This window comes from Natator depressus, chromosome 4 (assembly GCF_965152275.1).
Source record: "Natator depressus isolate rNatDep1 chromosome 4, rNatDep2.hap1, whole genome shotgun sequence".
Classification (NCBI taxonomy): domain Eukaryota; kingdom Metazoa; phylum Chordata; order Testudines; family Cheloniidae; genus Natator; species Natator depressus.
In genome coordinates, this window is record NC_134237.1 from 53,625,090 (window position 1) to 53,641,286 (window position 16,197).

The window sequence follows — 16,197 nt, forward strand, 5'->3', positions numbered from 1 at the left end:
TTGAAGGCTGCTATCAAATCCCCCCTCTTATCTTCTGCAGACTAAATAACCCCAGTTCCCTCAGCCTCTCCTGATAAGTCATGTGCCCCAACCCCCTAATCATTTTCATTGCCATCCACTGGACTCTCTCCAATTTGTCCACATCCCTTCTGTAGTGGGAGGACCAAAACTGTATGCAATACTCCAGGTGTGGCCTCACCAGTGCCAAATAGAGGGGAATAATCACTTCCCTCCATCTGCTGGCAATACTAGTACTATTACAGCTCAATATGCCATTGGCCTTCTTGGCAACAAGGGCACACTGCTGATTCATATCCAGCTTCTCATCCACTGTAATCCCCAGGTCCTTTTCTGCAGAACTGCCGCTTAACCAGTCGGTCCCCAGCCTGTAGCGGTGCATGAGATTCTTCCTTATACATGAAACCTCTGCACTTGTCCTTGTTGAACCTCATCAGATTTCTTTTGGCCCAATCCTCCAATTTGTCTAGGTCACTCTGGACCCTAGCCCTACCGTCCAGCGTATCTACCTCTCCCCCCAGCTTAGTTCATCTGCAAACTTGCTGAGGGTGCAATTAATCCCATCATCCAGATCATTAATAAAGATGTTGAACAAAACTGGCCCTAGGACTGGCCCTTGGGGCACTCTGCTTGATACCGGCGGCCAACTAGACATCAAGCTGTTGATCACTACCCATTGAGTCCAACAATCTAGCCAGCTTTCTATCCACCTTATAGTCAATTCATCCAATCCATACTTCTCTAACTTGCTGGCAAGAATACTTTGGGAGACTGTATCAAAAGCTTTGCTAAAGTCAAGATATATCACATCCACCGCTTTCCCCATATCCACAGAGCCAGTTATTTCATCATAGAAGGCAATCAGGTTGGTCAGGCATGACTTGCCCTTGGTGAATCCACGTTGACTGTTCCTGACCACCTTCCTCTTCTCCAAGTGCTTCAAAATGGATTTCTTGAGGACCTGCTCCATGATTTTGCTGGGGACTGAAGTGAGGCTGACCAGTCTGTAGTTCCCCGGGTTCTCTTTCTTCCCTTTTTAAAATATGAGCACCATATTTGCCTTTTTCTAGTTGTCCATTCTTGTTCAGCTAATAGGATCCTTTAAAGTAGCTCATATGTGGTTTACTTGTTTAACAACAACAAAAAAATATTTAAGAACAAGTGTTCAACGAAATTGAAAGACATTGCCTGAGAAATTTCACACAAAGAAAAACTGTAATTTAAGTACTTTTTTCTTGTTGCATATTCACAAATGCTGTAAGTGTTATTTCTCAACTGTTTTTTTCAGTCAGTCTGTGCAGGTTCATATGCTGCTCTGGTTTTTAGCTAGCTTGTATGCTGGCCTGTGACAAGTCTCTTAATGCCTCTTCTGCTCTCAGTATGAGACCTCTGTTAATATTGTCTTATAATCTAACATTGCTACTTTTTTGTATTGAATTTTAAGTCTTTCACGTGTTTCCTTGTCATGGAGATTTTTGTCTTCTTTTCCACTTTGTTAATCTTTTCTCTTCCCGCTTTCTTTCCCTGCTTTATTTTCTGATCTGCATATCTATTTCAGTTTTTAAAAAATGATCTGTGTCCTCCATGCTGCTCCCAGACCTAATAGTTCTTCATTTTCTCCTCTAGTTGAAATTCTCTTTCCCTTTTCTTTTTAATTGTGTTTCTGATGTATCTGTTTCTAGTGTCAGCATCTCCCTGCTCACCTGGCTGCTTAGGTACATATGAAAGAAAACAGTAGTGTCCAGTCCAAGGTCCTGATCCTGCATGTGGCTGGACCTTTGTGCCCATGCGCAGTCTTAATGGCTTCAAGTGAGTAATCAATATTTGATAACTAATTATATAGCCGGACTGTGTAGAGACAACTATAGTTATGGTTCCCTGTTTCCATTCTACATTGATGTTTTCAGTTGCTAATCATTTTTGTCAAACGTTCACCAAGCTTTGATCTCTACATAAGTGAACTTTTTTTTTTTTTAAAGTTTGGAACAAAAATGGGTCTGCCTTTTCAAGGTCAAAGACAGAGAGAAAAGGGAGAGAGAAAACGCTACTCAGTAAGGGGGGAAAGAAACATTGGAGACAGTTAATGGTTGCCATCTTCAAATGCCCCTGCTGTGGGATAAAATTGCACCTCACAACATCATTCAGTGCCATGTAATAACATTACATTCTTGGCCCAAAGAGTTTAAAATCTAGGGTCCTGCTACTGCAAACTGCTCCACAGAAGTATGAATGTATACAACTTATTACCGGAGAAGGGCCTAGATAGTGATACATGCAGATGAACTGCAACTAGATATTTTGTCTCCTATATTTTTCAACCCTCAAAATTATGGACATTTTAAAATAATTCTCTACAACGTGATGAACATATACAAATGGGGTAGGTCCTGTGAAAATAAAAAAGACTGTCACCCTTATCTTTACAGGAAAGCACTGAGGTTCAAGGGTTTAGGACACTGAGACCATGTCTATACTAGCACTTATATTGGCAAAACTTTTGTCGCTTAAGGGTGTGAAAAAACCATTCCCTGAGCAACATAAATTTTTCCGGCATATGAGCTGGTTTTATTATGTCGACAGGAGAGCTCTCTCCCGTTGGCATAACACAGCTACACAAGTGCTCTTACAAGTTCTGTAAGCTTGTAAGTGTAGAAATGGCCTATGTCTCAAAACTTCTACTGGTAAGACAAAATATTATGTTGTGATATAAAAATGGGATGCTATGGCATAGCACAGAAGATGCTAGCCATCATAAATGATAAATATTACTGAATGCAATAACCACTGCCTTCCAGCTCTTGCTACCTGCCTAATGCTTTAATGAAAATTACAATACCCTGGTTGTTACTTTCAATTTTATTTACTCAGTCTTAATTTTAAAATTTTTTAAACAAACACAAAAACTTCTTGGTTTTTTTCAAAATGACACTCCCCCCATCTATTCCACTGAAAACTACCAATCCTGTTAACTGTAGGTGTGAAAAAGATAAAAGAATCATGTCTAAAAGGAATAACTATCTGTGACTATATGACCCAGAAAATACCTGATCTTGGAAGCTAAGTGGATTTTGGCCCTGTTAGTACTTGGATAGAAGACTGTTTTAATATGCTGGGTGCTAGAGGCTTTCTTTCCCTTTTTTAGCACAAGTTGTGGTAGTCTCCTCACTGTGTGTGTTTGCCATCCGTTTTTGATCCTATTGGCAGAAGCAGGAAGCGGAATGAGCAAGGATTTTCAAATCATCTCATTTTAAAAAATTCACGAAAGAAAAAAGTAGGAAAAACAAATAGCTGAATGATGTCATTTTCCAATATTTATTTTACTTTTTATTTACAGTGTGAACAATTACATTCTTGACATTTATTTTTTGTATAACTCACCTGGTTATGCAAGGCACTTAGTGCACAAATCTAAGGTTAGATATTTTTAACTGCTTTGCTGCTGGTATTCTGCCGCTTCACTGCATCTTCACCTAGGTTTTATTTTTTTAGTATGTTCTATCAGTGCAGAGATATCACAATGGAATATCTTCAAAGGATTCAGCAGCATCAGTGGTACATTTTAGGTAAGAGCAACATATTAAAAGCCCTAATAGCTGGACATCTTTCTATGTGTGTCCACACAATCATACTGGCAGAGAATCTTCATTTTTTCAAAAAGCTGTCTGTTAATCACATAAGCTGACTCTTTTCTCTTGTAACAAATTCAGTTCTTATTACAGCTTGAGTTCCCGATACCATGGTAATCGACATAGTATTAAAACCTCAATAGATTAAACCCCACAATACCATTCTGGGGTAGGGAAAAAAGGAATAGTAAGCTATCAAGCAGCTCTGCAGGAGAACTGAGGGCAAGATTTTAAAAAGTATTTAGGTGCCTAAAGATGCAGATAGGTACACAGTGACATTTTCAAAAGTGCATAGGTGCTTTGAAAATGGCACTTACATATGTTTAAAAATCTGGTCTTCAGTTCCTTGCACCTCTCATTTTTCCAAGGAGTAGGGGCTTTGGGCATTAGCTCTCTAACCACTGTAGATCCAATGGCTAAAATATCTGCCTAGGACAACTGTACCCATGTAAGAGTGGTCCTTAGGTGGTTGCACAGTTGTTCCAGAAGTTGGTGGAGGGTGTCTAGGAAACTACATGGCTCAGGCTCTGTCTACACCAGCACTTTTGTTGCTCAAGAGTGTGAAAAAACATCCCCTGAACTAGACAGCACTTCATAAGCAGGAACCACGCTCCTGTTGACGAAGCTACCACCCCTCGCTGGGAGTGGTTTTATTTTGTGGCTGGGAGAGCTCTCTCCTGCGATAAGGAGCAACCAGTCCCTTATACAAAAAACAGCTGTAGTCAGCAAGCACCAGGGCTGGCCAGGGCAAGGGGGAGAATGCACAAGGGGCAGTTTGCACCAGGCCCTGTGTTTGAAAGGGGGGAGGGTCCCCCAACCTGTGGAACAACATCAGGCAGGGTGCGCTGGGCCCCATGGTGCGAGGAGCACTGCAAGCTGGGGCGTCGGGCGCTGCACCGCTCTAGCCAAGGTGCGCGCTGGGTGCACGAGGCCAGGTGAAACCGGCTCCTCTCAGCCCTGGGGCCAGGACAGGAAGCTGCAGAGACCCATCACTCAAGGGCGATGCTTACAAGCGGGGAGCCGCTTGGGAGAGGACGGGTAGAGAGTCCCAGGGGCCAGGCGCTTCAGAAGGATGGAGGCGCCCCCTCAGTTGAAGGTTTTGCTCTGGGCCCCTAACGCTCTGCGCGGCCCTGCTCAGCGGTCTGGCAAAACGCGCAAACCAGCCGGCAAATAAACAGAGGCAGCCGTGATTTTAACAGTATTTTAAAAAAAAAAATTAACGTAACGGCTGTTGGGGGTCTGAGCCCCGACTGCAGGACGCGTGGGACTGGCCCTAGCGCGCCGCTTCGCCAGCCCCTCCTATAGCAAACGCGTGCCGCCGCCGCCGCCGCCGCCCTGCCCCGGGCCCTGCGCCTGACCTAACCCCCTACCGGGCCTGGGCTAAACCCTTTATTCCATTCCCCGCGCACTCCACCCCCCAGGTGTGACGCTGCATGGGGGCGGGGCTCCATCATTAGGCTCTGCCTCGCCGCTCCTTTTACACCACCCTATACGTGGGGGAGGGGGAGAAGTAGTGACGCAATAAGCCTGCGGTTGTCCCGACCTAAATCCTCGCGCGAGCGCGGCCCCGCCTCCTTTTTCGTAGAAGACTCGTAGTAGTAGCAGCACCTCGTGGGTTGGCAGGGGTGCGGGAGTTGCCCAACCGGGGAAGTGTTGGCTGCGCAGGTCCGTTCGCTCCCTGCTAGAGTTCTCGCGATATCTGGAAGCCGGCTGGGTTGGTTCCTGGTTGGTGGGGAGCGCGCTGAGAAAGCCGGGGCGGCAGCAGTGACGGGGGGCCTCAGCGCGGAGTCTGTGAGCGGCGCCCCCCCATCCCCTCCAGCAGCTGTGTGAAGGGTCGCTCCTCCTCCCCGCCCAACCGGCACAGCGGGAGCGGGGTCCCGGCCCGGCATTGTCTGCGGGGCGGGCGCACCGGGATCATGTCCGCCGGGCACCAGGAGCCGCCGCCCGATGAGACCCTGCCCCCCGCCAGCACCGCGCCTCCCGCAACCACTAACAACGGCAGCGAGGCCGCGGGGGCACCACCCCCCGCCGCGGGCGACGCTGACATGGAGGTGAGGACCCCCGTCCCCGAGGAATAGGAGTGTGAGCGAGGAGAGACCGCCCTGGGCTGTGGTGCCCCGATTCCCACTCCGGGGTTCTCCTGCTCCGGCCCCAGCGGTCCCCTCCGGACACTCGGGGCCCCTTTGCCCCCCACTTGGGGAGAGGGGGCCCGGGGCGGGGATGAGCCGGGCAGAGTCCCCTCCCGGTCTGTTCGTAGCGCCACGCGGTAGCCGGTGCCCGAGCCCCTTTCTACCCGCCGCCCGTCGCGCCGTGCCACGAGGGCTGGGTGCGGGAGCCGCGTGGGGCAGAGACAATAGAGCGGGCGGGCGGATGAGGAGCCCTTAGCGGCGTGTGTGAGGAGGCGCAGAGCGGCAGCGGAGATGCCTCCCTCGCTGGCCGCCTACTCCGCACAGCGTGTGCGCGTCGCCTTCCTCCCCTGGGTTCAGGAATGAATGGGGGGTGGGGGTCAGGAAACGGGCGTCGCGTCTCCTTGTGTGCAGGGGCTGTGGGAGTCTCTCGAGTTCCCAAGGGGCTGGGAAGCGGGTAGCTGTTGTGCGGCATAAAGAGCAGCTGTTACAAATGCTTCGAGCAGAAAGTAGAGTCTCCTCCCTCTCAACTTCCCTTCAGCGTTGTTGCTCTTTTTCTGTTCATTGCCCGGCCTGTCATTTCGGTGGGCGCTGTGTACATCAATCCATTCAAACAAGAGGTCCCCTCCCCCTCGCCCATTGTTGGTGTACTACAAACTTCTAGAAAGATGAGAACACCAAGAAATATCGACGGGATGCGCTTTGACTAACTGACGATTTTAAAAAATTAATCTGAAATGTGGATGTTGAAGGCACACTGAAATCCTCACACGTTAACAGTTGAATTCATTCGTCTTCTCTTCCAAAGTGAGCATCCCAACAAAGACTTATGTTTAGCTATGTTTTCTCTTTAAATTATGGAAAAATTGAGTACATTTAGCAATGTTTTATAAATCAGTGGCATTTTCTGTGATCTGAAATGTCTTATTTTGGCAACACGTGCCTAATCCAGAAATTTCCAGGGTTTAGGAAAACCTGGGATTTGAACTAATGCCTAGAGATAATTGTTTTGAAACAGCATTTGTTTCTTTAGCCATACATGGACACCAGTTTGTCTTTTTTATTGCTGAACATTTCATGTTTTGAATCATTCTTTATAGTCAACCTACGTAATCTGACTAGTTTGCAAATTACATATTTTTAAGTAGCTTCTTTAGATGAACAAATCACTAAAGCATTGGTGTAATAAATACTATTTAAACCTACAAAAGTAAGGCAACGTAGAGTTAGGGCTGTTAAAAAAAAAAAAGTAAAAGCTAAGTGGGAAGCTGTTAAACAAGGATTTTTGATGTATGTGGTTTTTGTCTTTTGTATAGTTATAGTTCTATTAAGAAGAAACCAGACTACTTTGGATGTATGTTTAAAATTATTTCTTGACATACTATATTTGGTATTTCTTTTTTTAACTGGATTGGAAAGTTTCCTGATGAAGATTTATAAGTGCTCTGCCTCCTTCCTCTGGAATATTGATTTACGTTGATTCAGAATGAAAGACCTTTAGCTGTTGTTACCAGATTTGCTCTCCCCCCCCCCCCCCCCCCGAGGTTGCTTAACTAGCCAAAGAGGCAATCAGATCCCAGCCATAAACTCACTTCCTTCATCCTATATGAAGAGCTACTAGGGTCTTGTCTGCGCTAGCATTTTTTTAATCTCCCACCATTGCACCACTACTGATGTAACTCTTCTATTAGTAACAATGGTGAAAAAGCTAGTGTAGACTAGCTGCTGGTGTTCTAAGGGTTAGAGGAGATATGGTGATAAAAATGTTGGTGGACAGGGAATCTTGTTGCTATCAGTGGTAGGAGACGTGAAGGAAAAATGCTAATGTAGACACATCCTAGGAAGCCATGAAGAGCAATGACACTTCTTTGGATGGAAAGTATAGCTTCCATTTTGGGAAACATGCCATAATTAGGTAATTTTCATCTGAGAATTTTTGTTCATGTAGTTCCTTCTTATACAGAGGAGGCCAGCAACATATAATGTTACACTTTCAAAAGAGGAAAAAAGAACAGCTGATTTATTTACAAAACTTCAAGCATTATGTGAATTCAAACTTGGTTGAAGAAGTGTTTAATGGTGTCTTGACTATTTTATGAACTCCTGGTTTCAAAATCTTATTGGCATGTTAAGAGGGAAATGCTTGTCCTAAATTCAGTCTACAGTTGCTGCCCATTCATTGTCTTTTTAAAGTTGTACAGTGTAATCATTTGTATGTGTATAGATTTATGTGAATAACTTGTCAAAAGTGTCTGTCTCCTGTGCAGGGTTCACAACAGTTCTCCTCCTCTCTTAGCAAAAAGCAGGAGAGGGTTTCAAGTAGACCCTGGCTAGATGGGCAGCACAGTCTGGTATAGAAAAGGTTGAGAACTACTGCCTTAGTGCAGTGAATTTTCCACCTCTTTTCTGTTGGATCCTTCCCTCTTTACTGGCAAATTAAAATTCTGCTTTTACATTTTCATATCCCCTTTTGATAAGTCTTGCCTTGGCACAGTACTTACTATGTCTCCTTTTTATGTCTCTATTCTTTCTTTTCCATCCTTTGCTTTGTGTATGTTCCTGCCTGTTCTGTTTTGATATTACTTGTCCATTACCCACTGGCCACTAGGGACTGAAGTGAGGTAAATAACTTTTTGCATAGGCCATCTAATCTAAACAGATGGTGGATGGTAATTGTCTGTAGATATCTCATTCTCTTCCCCAACCTCCTTCAGAACATATGTTGTAAAATGCCCCCTCAGGACAGTTGCATGGGGGAGGATCATGCCAGTAGTATTTCCACTTCCACTACACATTGCCTCTGTTCCTAGCACTAGGAGCAGAGTGAAACTTGTAAATTGTTAATGGAGATGCACTTGTGTGATGGGGTTATGGAGATGAAACAGAGTACTTTATTGCCAGAGGGGAGAATGGGATTTTATTTATTCCCTATCTGAAAGGGTAGTCAAAGAAAATACCTTCGCCTTCCCCCCCCCTTTCCAAAAAGGGAAATGTGTGTGGGGTGGAATCAAATTACTGAATGGAGACTTTTTTGTCCCAAATCTAATCATCAGTGATAATTAGTTGGTTTGGTAGGCAAAAGAAAATCAAATGGCACCTCCTTATTAATTTGCCACCCTGCCACTAGGTCAAAACTAAAATTAAAACAGTGCAATTCTTGGTAAGTAAAATTGATCTTGGTTTGAATGTATCAAGGAATTGAGATAGAGGTTTCATCCTCTGGATAAATGGTAACATGAATAAAATAAGATGATTTCTGCGCAAGGCTGGATATCTTTATAAAGGAGAGTTCAATTTGTGTTTAATTTTTTTCCCTCCTAGGAAGTTTTTGATGATGCATCACCAGGAAAACAAAAAGAAATCCAGGAACCAGATCCTACATATGAAGAGAAAATGGTTTGTAATTTTGAGCACATGTGCAATATGGTACAAATAGCCACTATTGATGTAATTGCTTTTTATAGAAAAGTTAATTTCTTGCTCTTATTTGAGACGTCTTAACTTGTTTCCTGGTACTCTGACTAGGCATTTCTGCAGAAATCTTCATTTTGAGATTTGTAGGCTGCTTCCTCTTCATATTTTGTCCTCTGCTCCTCCCTTATTTTCCCACATGCCTTGACATGGTACAAGCTTCTGCAATTTTTAGTGGTCTAAATGAAGTGAGATATCCTAGCATTTTGGGGGTACTGTTTACAAGGAGTGGTGTAATGTGAAGATCTGCCTTGTGACACATTGTTCAGAACTTGATTCTTTCCACTTGTGTTGTGAGTGGAATGGTGGTGATGTACTGAGCTTCTGGAGGGAGGGAACACTTCGCATATGTTATGCATCCTCCGGCTAGTTCAGAGCTGTGTCTATAGACTCTTGAGGCAGTTGTGCCTGGTCGTGCAAAGGACTCAGGCCACCTTAAGAGAAGTTGAGAAATAATCATTCACCCTCTGAAACAGGAACTTGTATCTGGTCTGAGGGAGCCCATCAGTATCTTAAATCAAAACCCCATAGAATTACTCCATAACTTTCTTAAAATATAGGGTCAGATAAGGTCTAATGACCATGGCCTTTATTTTCCTGCTCTTGGAAAAAAAAGTTTAGTATCTTACATTTTTTACTTCAAATGCTATAGCCCTATACCAGTTGTCCCCAAACTGTGGGGTGCCACACCCCTAGAGTGGTGTGGAGGAACTTTGTGGGGGCAGGGCTGGGCCAGCCCGCATGGGGGGTGGGGAGGGAGTGCCACCCAGCCCTGCTCCCAGCTCTGTTGCAGCCTCAGCACTTGGCTGTGGCTTCACGCTCTCCCGCAACCTCAGCCCTTGGCTGCAGCTTTGCTCCCTGCTCCAGCCCTGCCCCCTGACGGGGGGGGGGGGGGAGCGGGCAACAGGGGTAAGGAGGGTGTGGCCATAAAAAGTTTGGGGACAACTGCCCTATACAGTAAAAGAGAGGTAGTTGTAGTGTGAGGGAAGAATAAAAAGCTATGCAGCAGAAAGCTCTGTGTTGGTGCTGAAAGTTCTCTGAAGTTGTATTAATTACCAGGCAAAATAGATTTGAGATGGGAAGGCTTCAAAGTAGGCAGAGTCTTCTGAAGTAGCATGATTTAGTGGACTAGCATACTAGACTGGGAGGCAGGAAATTCTGAGTTCTAATCCTGACTCTGAGTCATAGTGTGACCTTGGGTTGGTGACTTAATCCAGGGCTTGCAAAATGTACTAGACATCAGAACCTGATATAGAAGAACTGAGGTGTAGGGGCAATACTGCTGGGAAGACCTGCCCTCTCTCCTCCCCCCCCCCCCCTGCTTTAAAAGGGGATGTCACTGGCTGCTTTAAGAGGGGATATCACTAGCATTCATAACAAGTTAATGGATGATCTTCTGTCAAACTCTGGCTGGTATGTAGGGAATGAGGCCATCCACCACCCTATCTACTCTCCTGTCAAAGCTTCCTTTTTTACATCCTTCCTATTAATAACTCAAGTACCTGTGTCTGCTTATAGCTTTACTAAGCTGCAGAAGCGTGAAACTGAAGTGGATGTTCTTAGTTCACTGCGTCCCTTGTGATGCTGAATTATTAACGTTGAAAATTAAGGATCTTTGTCAGTTTAATACTGCTGTTTCCTGCCAAAATTATGGACAGCGGTTGCACTAAGACTTTGTGAGTCTGCACACTGACAACACTACATTGGTTTACTTACAAAAAGGTTGTCTTGGGCCTACTGGTGCTTCACCATAATAAACCAGACTTCTCATATACAGGGGTTTCTTCAGTCTTGGACATAGCAATTTGTATTTTGGAGCTTCCTGGTCTCAAAGCTAGATTTCAGTCTTATTCAGGTGTCCTCTGTGACCTTGGCCTAGACTTATTCTGGGATATTTGATGGGCTCTCGTTTGATGGGCTCAAATCCATTTCACAGCCATTAACTTTTGTAGCTACCTATTTTAAAGAATATACATTCAAATTTGAATCATTCTAAGCCATTCATTGTAAATAGATTCTAAATTTTTATAATATGAGCATATTGTAATGTCTCACTTGCTCAAGTGACTTGTTTTTCATTATATCAACAGCAAACAGACAGAGCAAACAGATTTGAGTATCTGTTAAAGCAGACTGAGCTGTTTGCTCATTTCATTCAGCCTGCTGCTCAAAAGACTCCAACTTCACCTTTGAAAATGAAACCAGGACGTCCACGAATAAAAAAGGATGAGAAACAGAATCTGCTGTCAGTTGGCGAGTAAGTAATACCTCTTCTTCTAGTTATGCCTGCAGTATGTTTCTGTATTTTTTTTTGCAGATTAGGAACTTCCTTTAAAAGATGAGTGATGCTGGAGGGTATTTTGCTGTATCTTCTCAAAATTGCTGATGGTTTGGCTTTGTTTTTTAGACACCCATACAGCATTATAAAATGGAGAGTCATTTTGCAAAATAACCACTGCTGTTTATAAATTGAACTTTGGTCAGAATCCAAATAATTTTTGCGGTGATGAAGTGAATGAAGAAAGAAGGTGGTGGTGGGGAATAAATTTAACAGCTCTTGGGGAATCCACATGTACTGAATTTTGTAGGTGAACCAAAATGCTAAAAAGAAATATATTTTGTTTTTGCTTTTATTGCCGTTTATAAAGTTGTAGATATTTTTCTAACTCCTGAAAGAGAGCTCTTGAGCAGCTGCCTCTGAGAAGCTTTGCAGAAGCTTAGAAACTGCCTGTTAAAAGTACAACCTCCCTGTTAGAGGATAATGTTAGCATCCTTCCTATAGTCTTTGCATTTTTGCCCTCCTGCAAGCATTTTGCTCCCTACCCTTGTATTGGAGCCCTGGTAGTAACAGAAGGAGAGAGAATATTTCTTCTACACACAGATAAATGCAGCTGGAAGTCGAGCTGTCAGCACAGCACTAACTACTCCAATCAACATAAATCAGCAAACATGGTGACACAAAACAGTAGATGAGCATGTAAGACCATGCTGTGGAAAGAGTAATTATCCACAGCATGGTCTTACAAAGCATATTGCAAATGTTTATAAGAAATCAGTCTGCAAGTTTCTTCAGACCTCTCTTGTTTACCTCTATCAAGAATGGTATCAAGATTTTATTATGGAGCAGTCTGGTGTCTTCTCAATCTAGTTTGAAATTTGTTTTATATTTTACTTTTGATCTTTTAGCTATCGACATCGTAGAACAGAACAGGAAGAAGATGAGGAGCTATTGACAGAAAGCTCCAAGGCAACTAATGTATGCACTCGATTTGAAGATTCTCCATCATGTATGGTTTGCTCTTTCATTCTTTGTTCTTGGTAAAATCTCAGTGGACCCTGCAATTCTTCTATTTCTAGTATTCTTGCATTCCTGAGAAGCGTGTCTTTCCTGCAAGATCCCCATAATCTAGAACAGTGGTTTTCAAATCTTTTTTCTGACGACCCAATTGAAGAAAATTATTGATGCCTGTGGCCCAGTGGAGGTAGGGGTGTGTGTGGGTGGCGCGGGGGATGCTCAATGCTAGGGCAGAGGGTTGGGGTGTGGGCTTACCTTGGGCGGCTTCCGGTCAGCGGCGCAGCGGGGATGCTAAAGCAGGTTTCCTGCCTGTCCCGCCACTGCGGATTACGCTGCGCCCCGGAAGCAGCCAGCAGCAGGTCTGGATCATAGGTGGAGGTGTGCAAGCAGCTCCATGTGGCTCTCGCCCTCAGGCACCGCCCGCCCTCTCAGCTCCCGGCCAGTGGGAGTGTGGCGCCAGTGCTTGGGGTGAGGGGCAGTGCACGGAGCCCCATAGCCGCCCCCCGCCTAGGAGCTGGACCTGCTGCTGGCTGCTTCCAGGGCGCAGCGTGGTGTCAGAACAGGTAGGAACTAGCCTGCCTTAGCCAGGCAGCACCACCGACGGGACTTTTAACAGCCCAGTCGACAGTGCTGACCGGAGCTGCTGCGAACCAGTGCCTTACATTCTGCGACCCAGTACTGGGTCATGACCCGCAGTTTGGAAACCACTGAGTTTATGGAAAACTGTAAATTTGCAAATGTTTGGATTTTGGATATTCGTGAATCTGTTGAGGATCTGGCAGTTTAAATTTTTAACTTGCTATGTGGCTGGAAATGTACTTTTTTAAGATGAGTTTTGATTCTGCAAAAAAAAAATAATTTTATGCTGAAGATGTGATACCTGTGCTACAGTAGGGAATTTTTGTACTGCGTAATTTCAATAACTTTTGCTATGAACAGCAGATGCAGGACTTTCTTCTCTGCAGCTGGGGGTAGAAAAATAGGACTCTACTCTCTCTCCTTCCTGCGTCCTCACCAGAGTATTTCCAGTAACAGCGTTGCTGCCTGCAAGTAGCTTTCCTTGGTAGCACAGTGAAGTTTACTGTAAGGTAGTTTGACTCCTATTCAAAAGATTCAGAGCAGCAGCTGGAGTGATTTTACTGTGAAAGACACATACTGGTATAGTACTTGCCAGTGGTGGGGTTTTATTTTTCAGATTATGCATACTACGTATTTAGCACCAGTCTAATCTATCTTCCAGTACAATTTAATCTAACTGATCGATTGATCTTAAATTTTGAGGAGAGATAATATCCTTTAACCTGATATTGCTTCGTGGTTACAGCTTGGGTTTGAGATTCGAATTAAGATTATTACATTAGAATTTTACCACGTCTAGTGATGTTGAGGGAAACATGCTCCTTATGTTTTCACTCTTCAGGCTCAGAGACGTGTATTAAGAAATGCCACAGCCTCTGCTGGCAGTGTCCTAATTACTCTCTGGAAAGTATTACTGTCACATTCTCCTACCTTTAGATAAGAAATACTGTCAGTTAGCAATAAGGGAATGCTGTGATGACTTCAAATATATTTTTACAAATCTTTTAATCTGTTTTTGCATGTCCTCACTTTTAGATGTAAAATGGGGTAAACTGCGTGATTATCAGGTCCGAGGGTTGAACTGGCTCATCTCTTTGTATGAGAATGGCATCAATGGTATCCTGGCAGATGAAATGGTAAGTGCTGCTAATTTTTGTTGAGTCTGTTTGGGGAGAAGGGACATGAAGTGTAATCAAATTTTGGTCTAGTTAATTTTTTTAAAGAAGCTGTTTATATTATAAAATGCAAGATGTTACTTGTTATGATACACTTTGAATGATTTTTTTTTGTAAAATGTGGTTAATTCATACCACAACATTTTTGTTAAAACTACATGCATGACATTACTACAACAGCTGTCAACTATGGAACAGCTTCCTTCGTGAAATGGAATCCCTTGGATGTGCTTATCTACCTCAAGGAAATCCAAACCCAGAAAAAGTTTGTTTTATGGAACAAACTGCCCTTTATATTATTTTAAAGCTGCAACTGTTTTGAGTGGTATTCAGAAAGTTCTCATGGTAAGGAGCATTTAAGGTGCAAAAAGAATGGCAGCTGCAGGGAACCAGATGGAAGCCATTTTCCTCGGGCCCCAGTCCCTATAGAACCCTAATACAGTGAGAGAAAAACCCCCACTCCCTCTCTAGTCGTCATTGCTGTAGAGAACAATTTGTGGGACACTTAGTGTTGTGAGTAGGGTTAGCTGACTTGATTGCAAAAATGCCTGTTTCCTCTAGATTAGCACTTCCCCTAATGGGAACTGTAGCAATAGGACATTTCATAGGGTGCTACCTGGTGTGCTGCACTGTCTGGCTTGATAAGGTCAAGGGTTTTTCTATACCAAATGGTAGAAGTACAATTCTAACTGGTTTCAGAGTAGTAGCCACGTTAGTCTGTATTTGCAAAAAGAAAAGGAGTACTTGTGGCACCTTAGCGACTAACAAATTTATTTGAGCGTAAGCATAAGCTTTTTATTTCACTGTGTGCTTTAAAAATAAAGTAGTTGTCTGTCAGTTCAATGTATCTTGAGGATCTCTGTTGGGATTTCTTATTTTTGCTAGTTTTGTTTTCACCTGCCTTTTTAAAGTTTACCACTGAGTTGCTAAGGACATTTTTTTTTTAAGAGAGCCTTTCCCCACTAATAGAAATAAATTTTAACCTCTTAACAGGGTCTTGGAAAGACACTGCAAACGATTTCTCTTCTTGGGTACATGAAACACTACAGAAATATTCCTGGCCCTCACATGGTATTAGTTCCCAAATCCACTTTACACAACTGGATGAATGAGTTCAAGAGATGGGTACCAACACTTCGAGCAGTTTGTTTGATAGGTGACAAAGACCAAAGAGTAAGTATGAGACACTATTGCATATTCATATTTTTCTTCTCCCCTGCCCCAAAGTGTTTATATATGGTAGACCCAACATATAAACTTGCCACCTTGTTATGTTTTCTAATCAACAAGTAGCTGCTGTAGATTGTTCAGGAGGAAGACTAATGCTTCCGGAAGTAGATGCCACGGAATTTTCAACTTAGGCTCAGAAGTGCTCTGTATTAGATACTAGATGACACCCTTATTTTTTTTTTTTGCAAGCAAACAAAAATTGACAAATGAACATATAAAAGTATACAAATCTATTCAGTAACTTGGACTTTTGTTGGTCAATATAAGACCTAAAAGGGATGCTATTATTTGAAATCAGCTTAAAAAAAGAAAAGTAATTTCAAGCACTCCCTGTCCTCTTTAATTTCCTCATTGAACAAGGGTGATTGGTTTGCTGCTATTGATTTGAAGTGTGCCTACTTCTGCATAGACATCCATCCTGCACACAGAAGATTCTGGAGATTCACTGTAGGTCAGGACTACTACCAAACCAGAGTGCTCCTCTTCGTCCATGCAACATCGCTATGGGTGTTCACAAAGGTGATACTGGCAGCCCACTTCGGCTGCCAGGGCTCATCAGTTTCCCCTACCTCAGTGATTGGTTACTAATGGGAAAATCTAAAGAGGTGCAGATAGCAAACTGCTCCCTACTCACTCTTGCACTCATGGGGACCTTGAGCAAATGTAGAAAAGTCCAT

The 16,197-nt window shown here is 43.6% G+C and overlaps 1 protein-coding gene across 1 annotated transcript in view; it reads left to right on the plus strand.

The window, feature by feature from the left end:
• The first annotated feature begins 5,346 nt into the window (after positions 1–5,346).
• SMARCA5 (SNF2 related chromatin remodeling ATPase 5) overlaps positions 5,347–16,197 on the plus strand; it is a 43,879-nt gene continuing 33,028 nt past the window's right edge. Inside the window, exons 1-6 of the mRNA XM_074950931.1 lie at positions 5,347–5,695; positions 9,092–9,166; positions 11,332–11,498; positions 12,428–12,528; positions 14,151–14,251; positions 15,284–15,463. Coding sequence (XP_074807032.1) covers positions 5,561–5,695; positions 9,092–9,166; positions 11,332–11,498; positions 12,428–12,528; positions 14,151–14,251; positions 15,284–15,463 — 759 coding nt within the window. The 5' untranslated portion in view covers positions 5,347–5,560. The remainder of the gene's footprint in view (positions 5,696–9,091; positions 9,167–11,331; positions 11,499–12,427; positions 12,529–14,150; positions 14,252–15,283; positions 15,464–16,197) is intronic.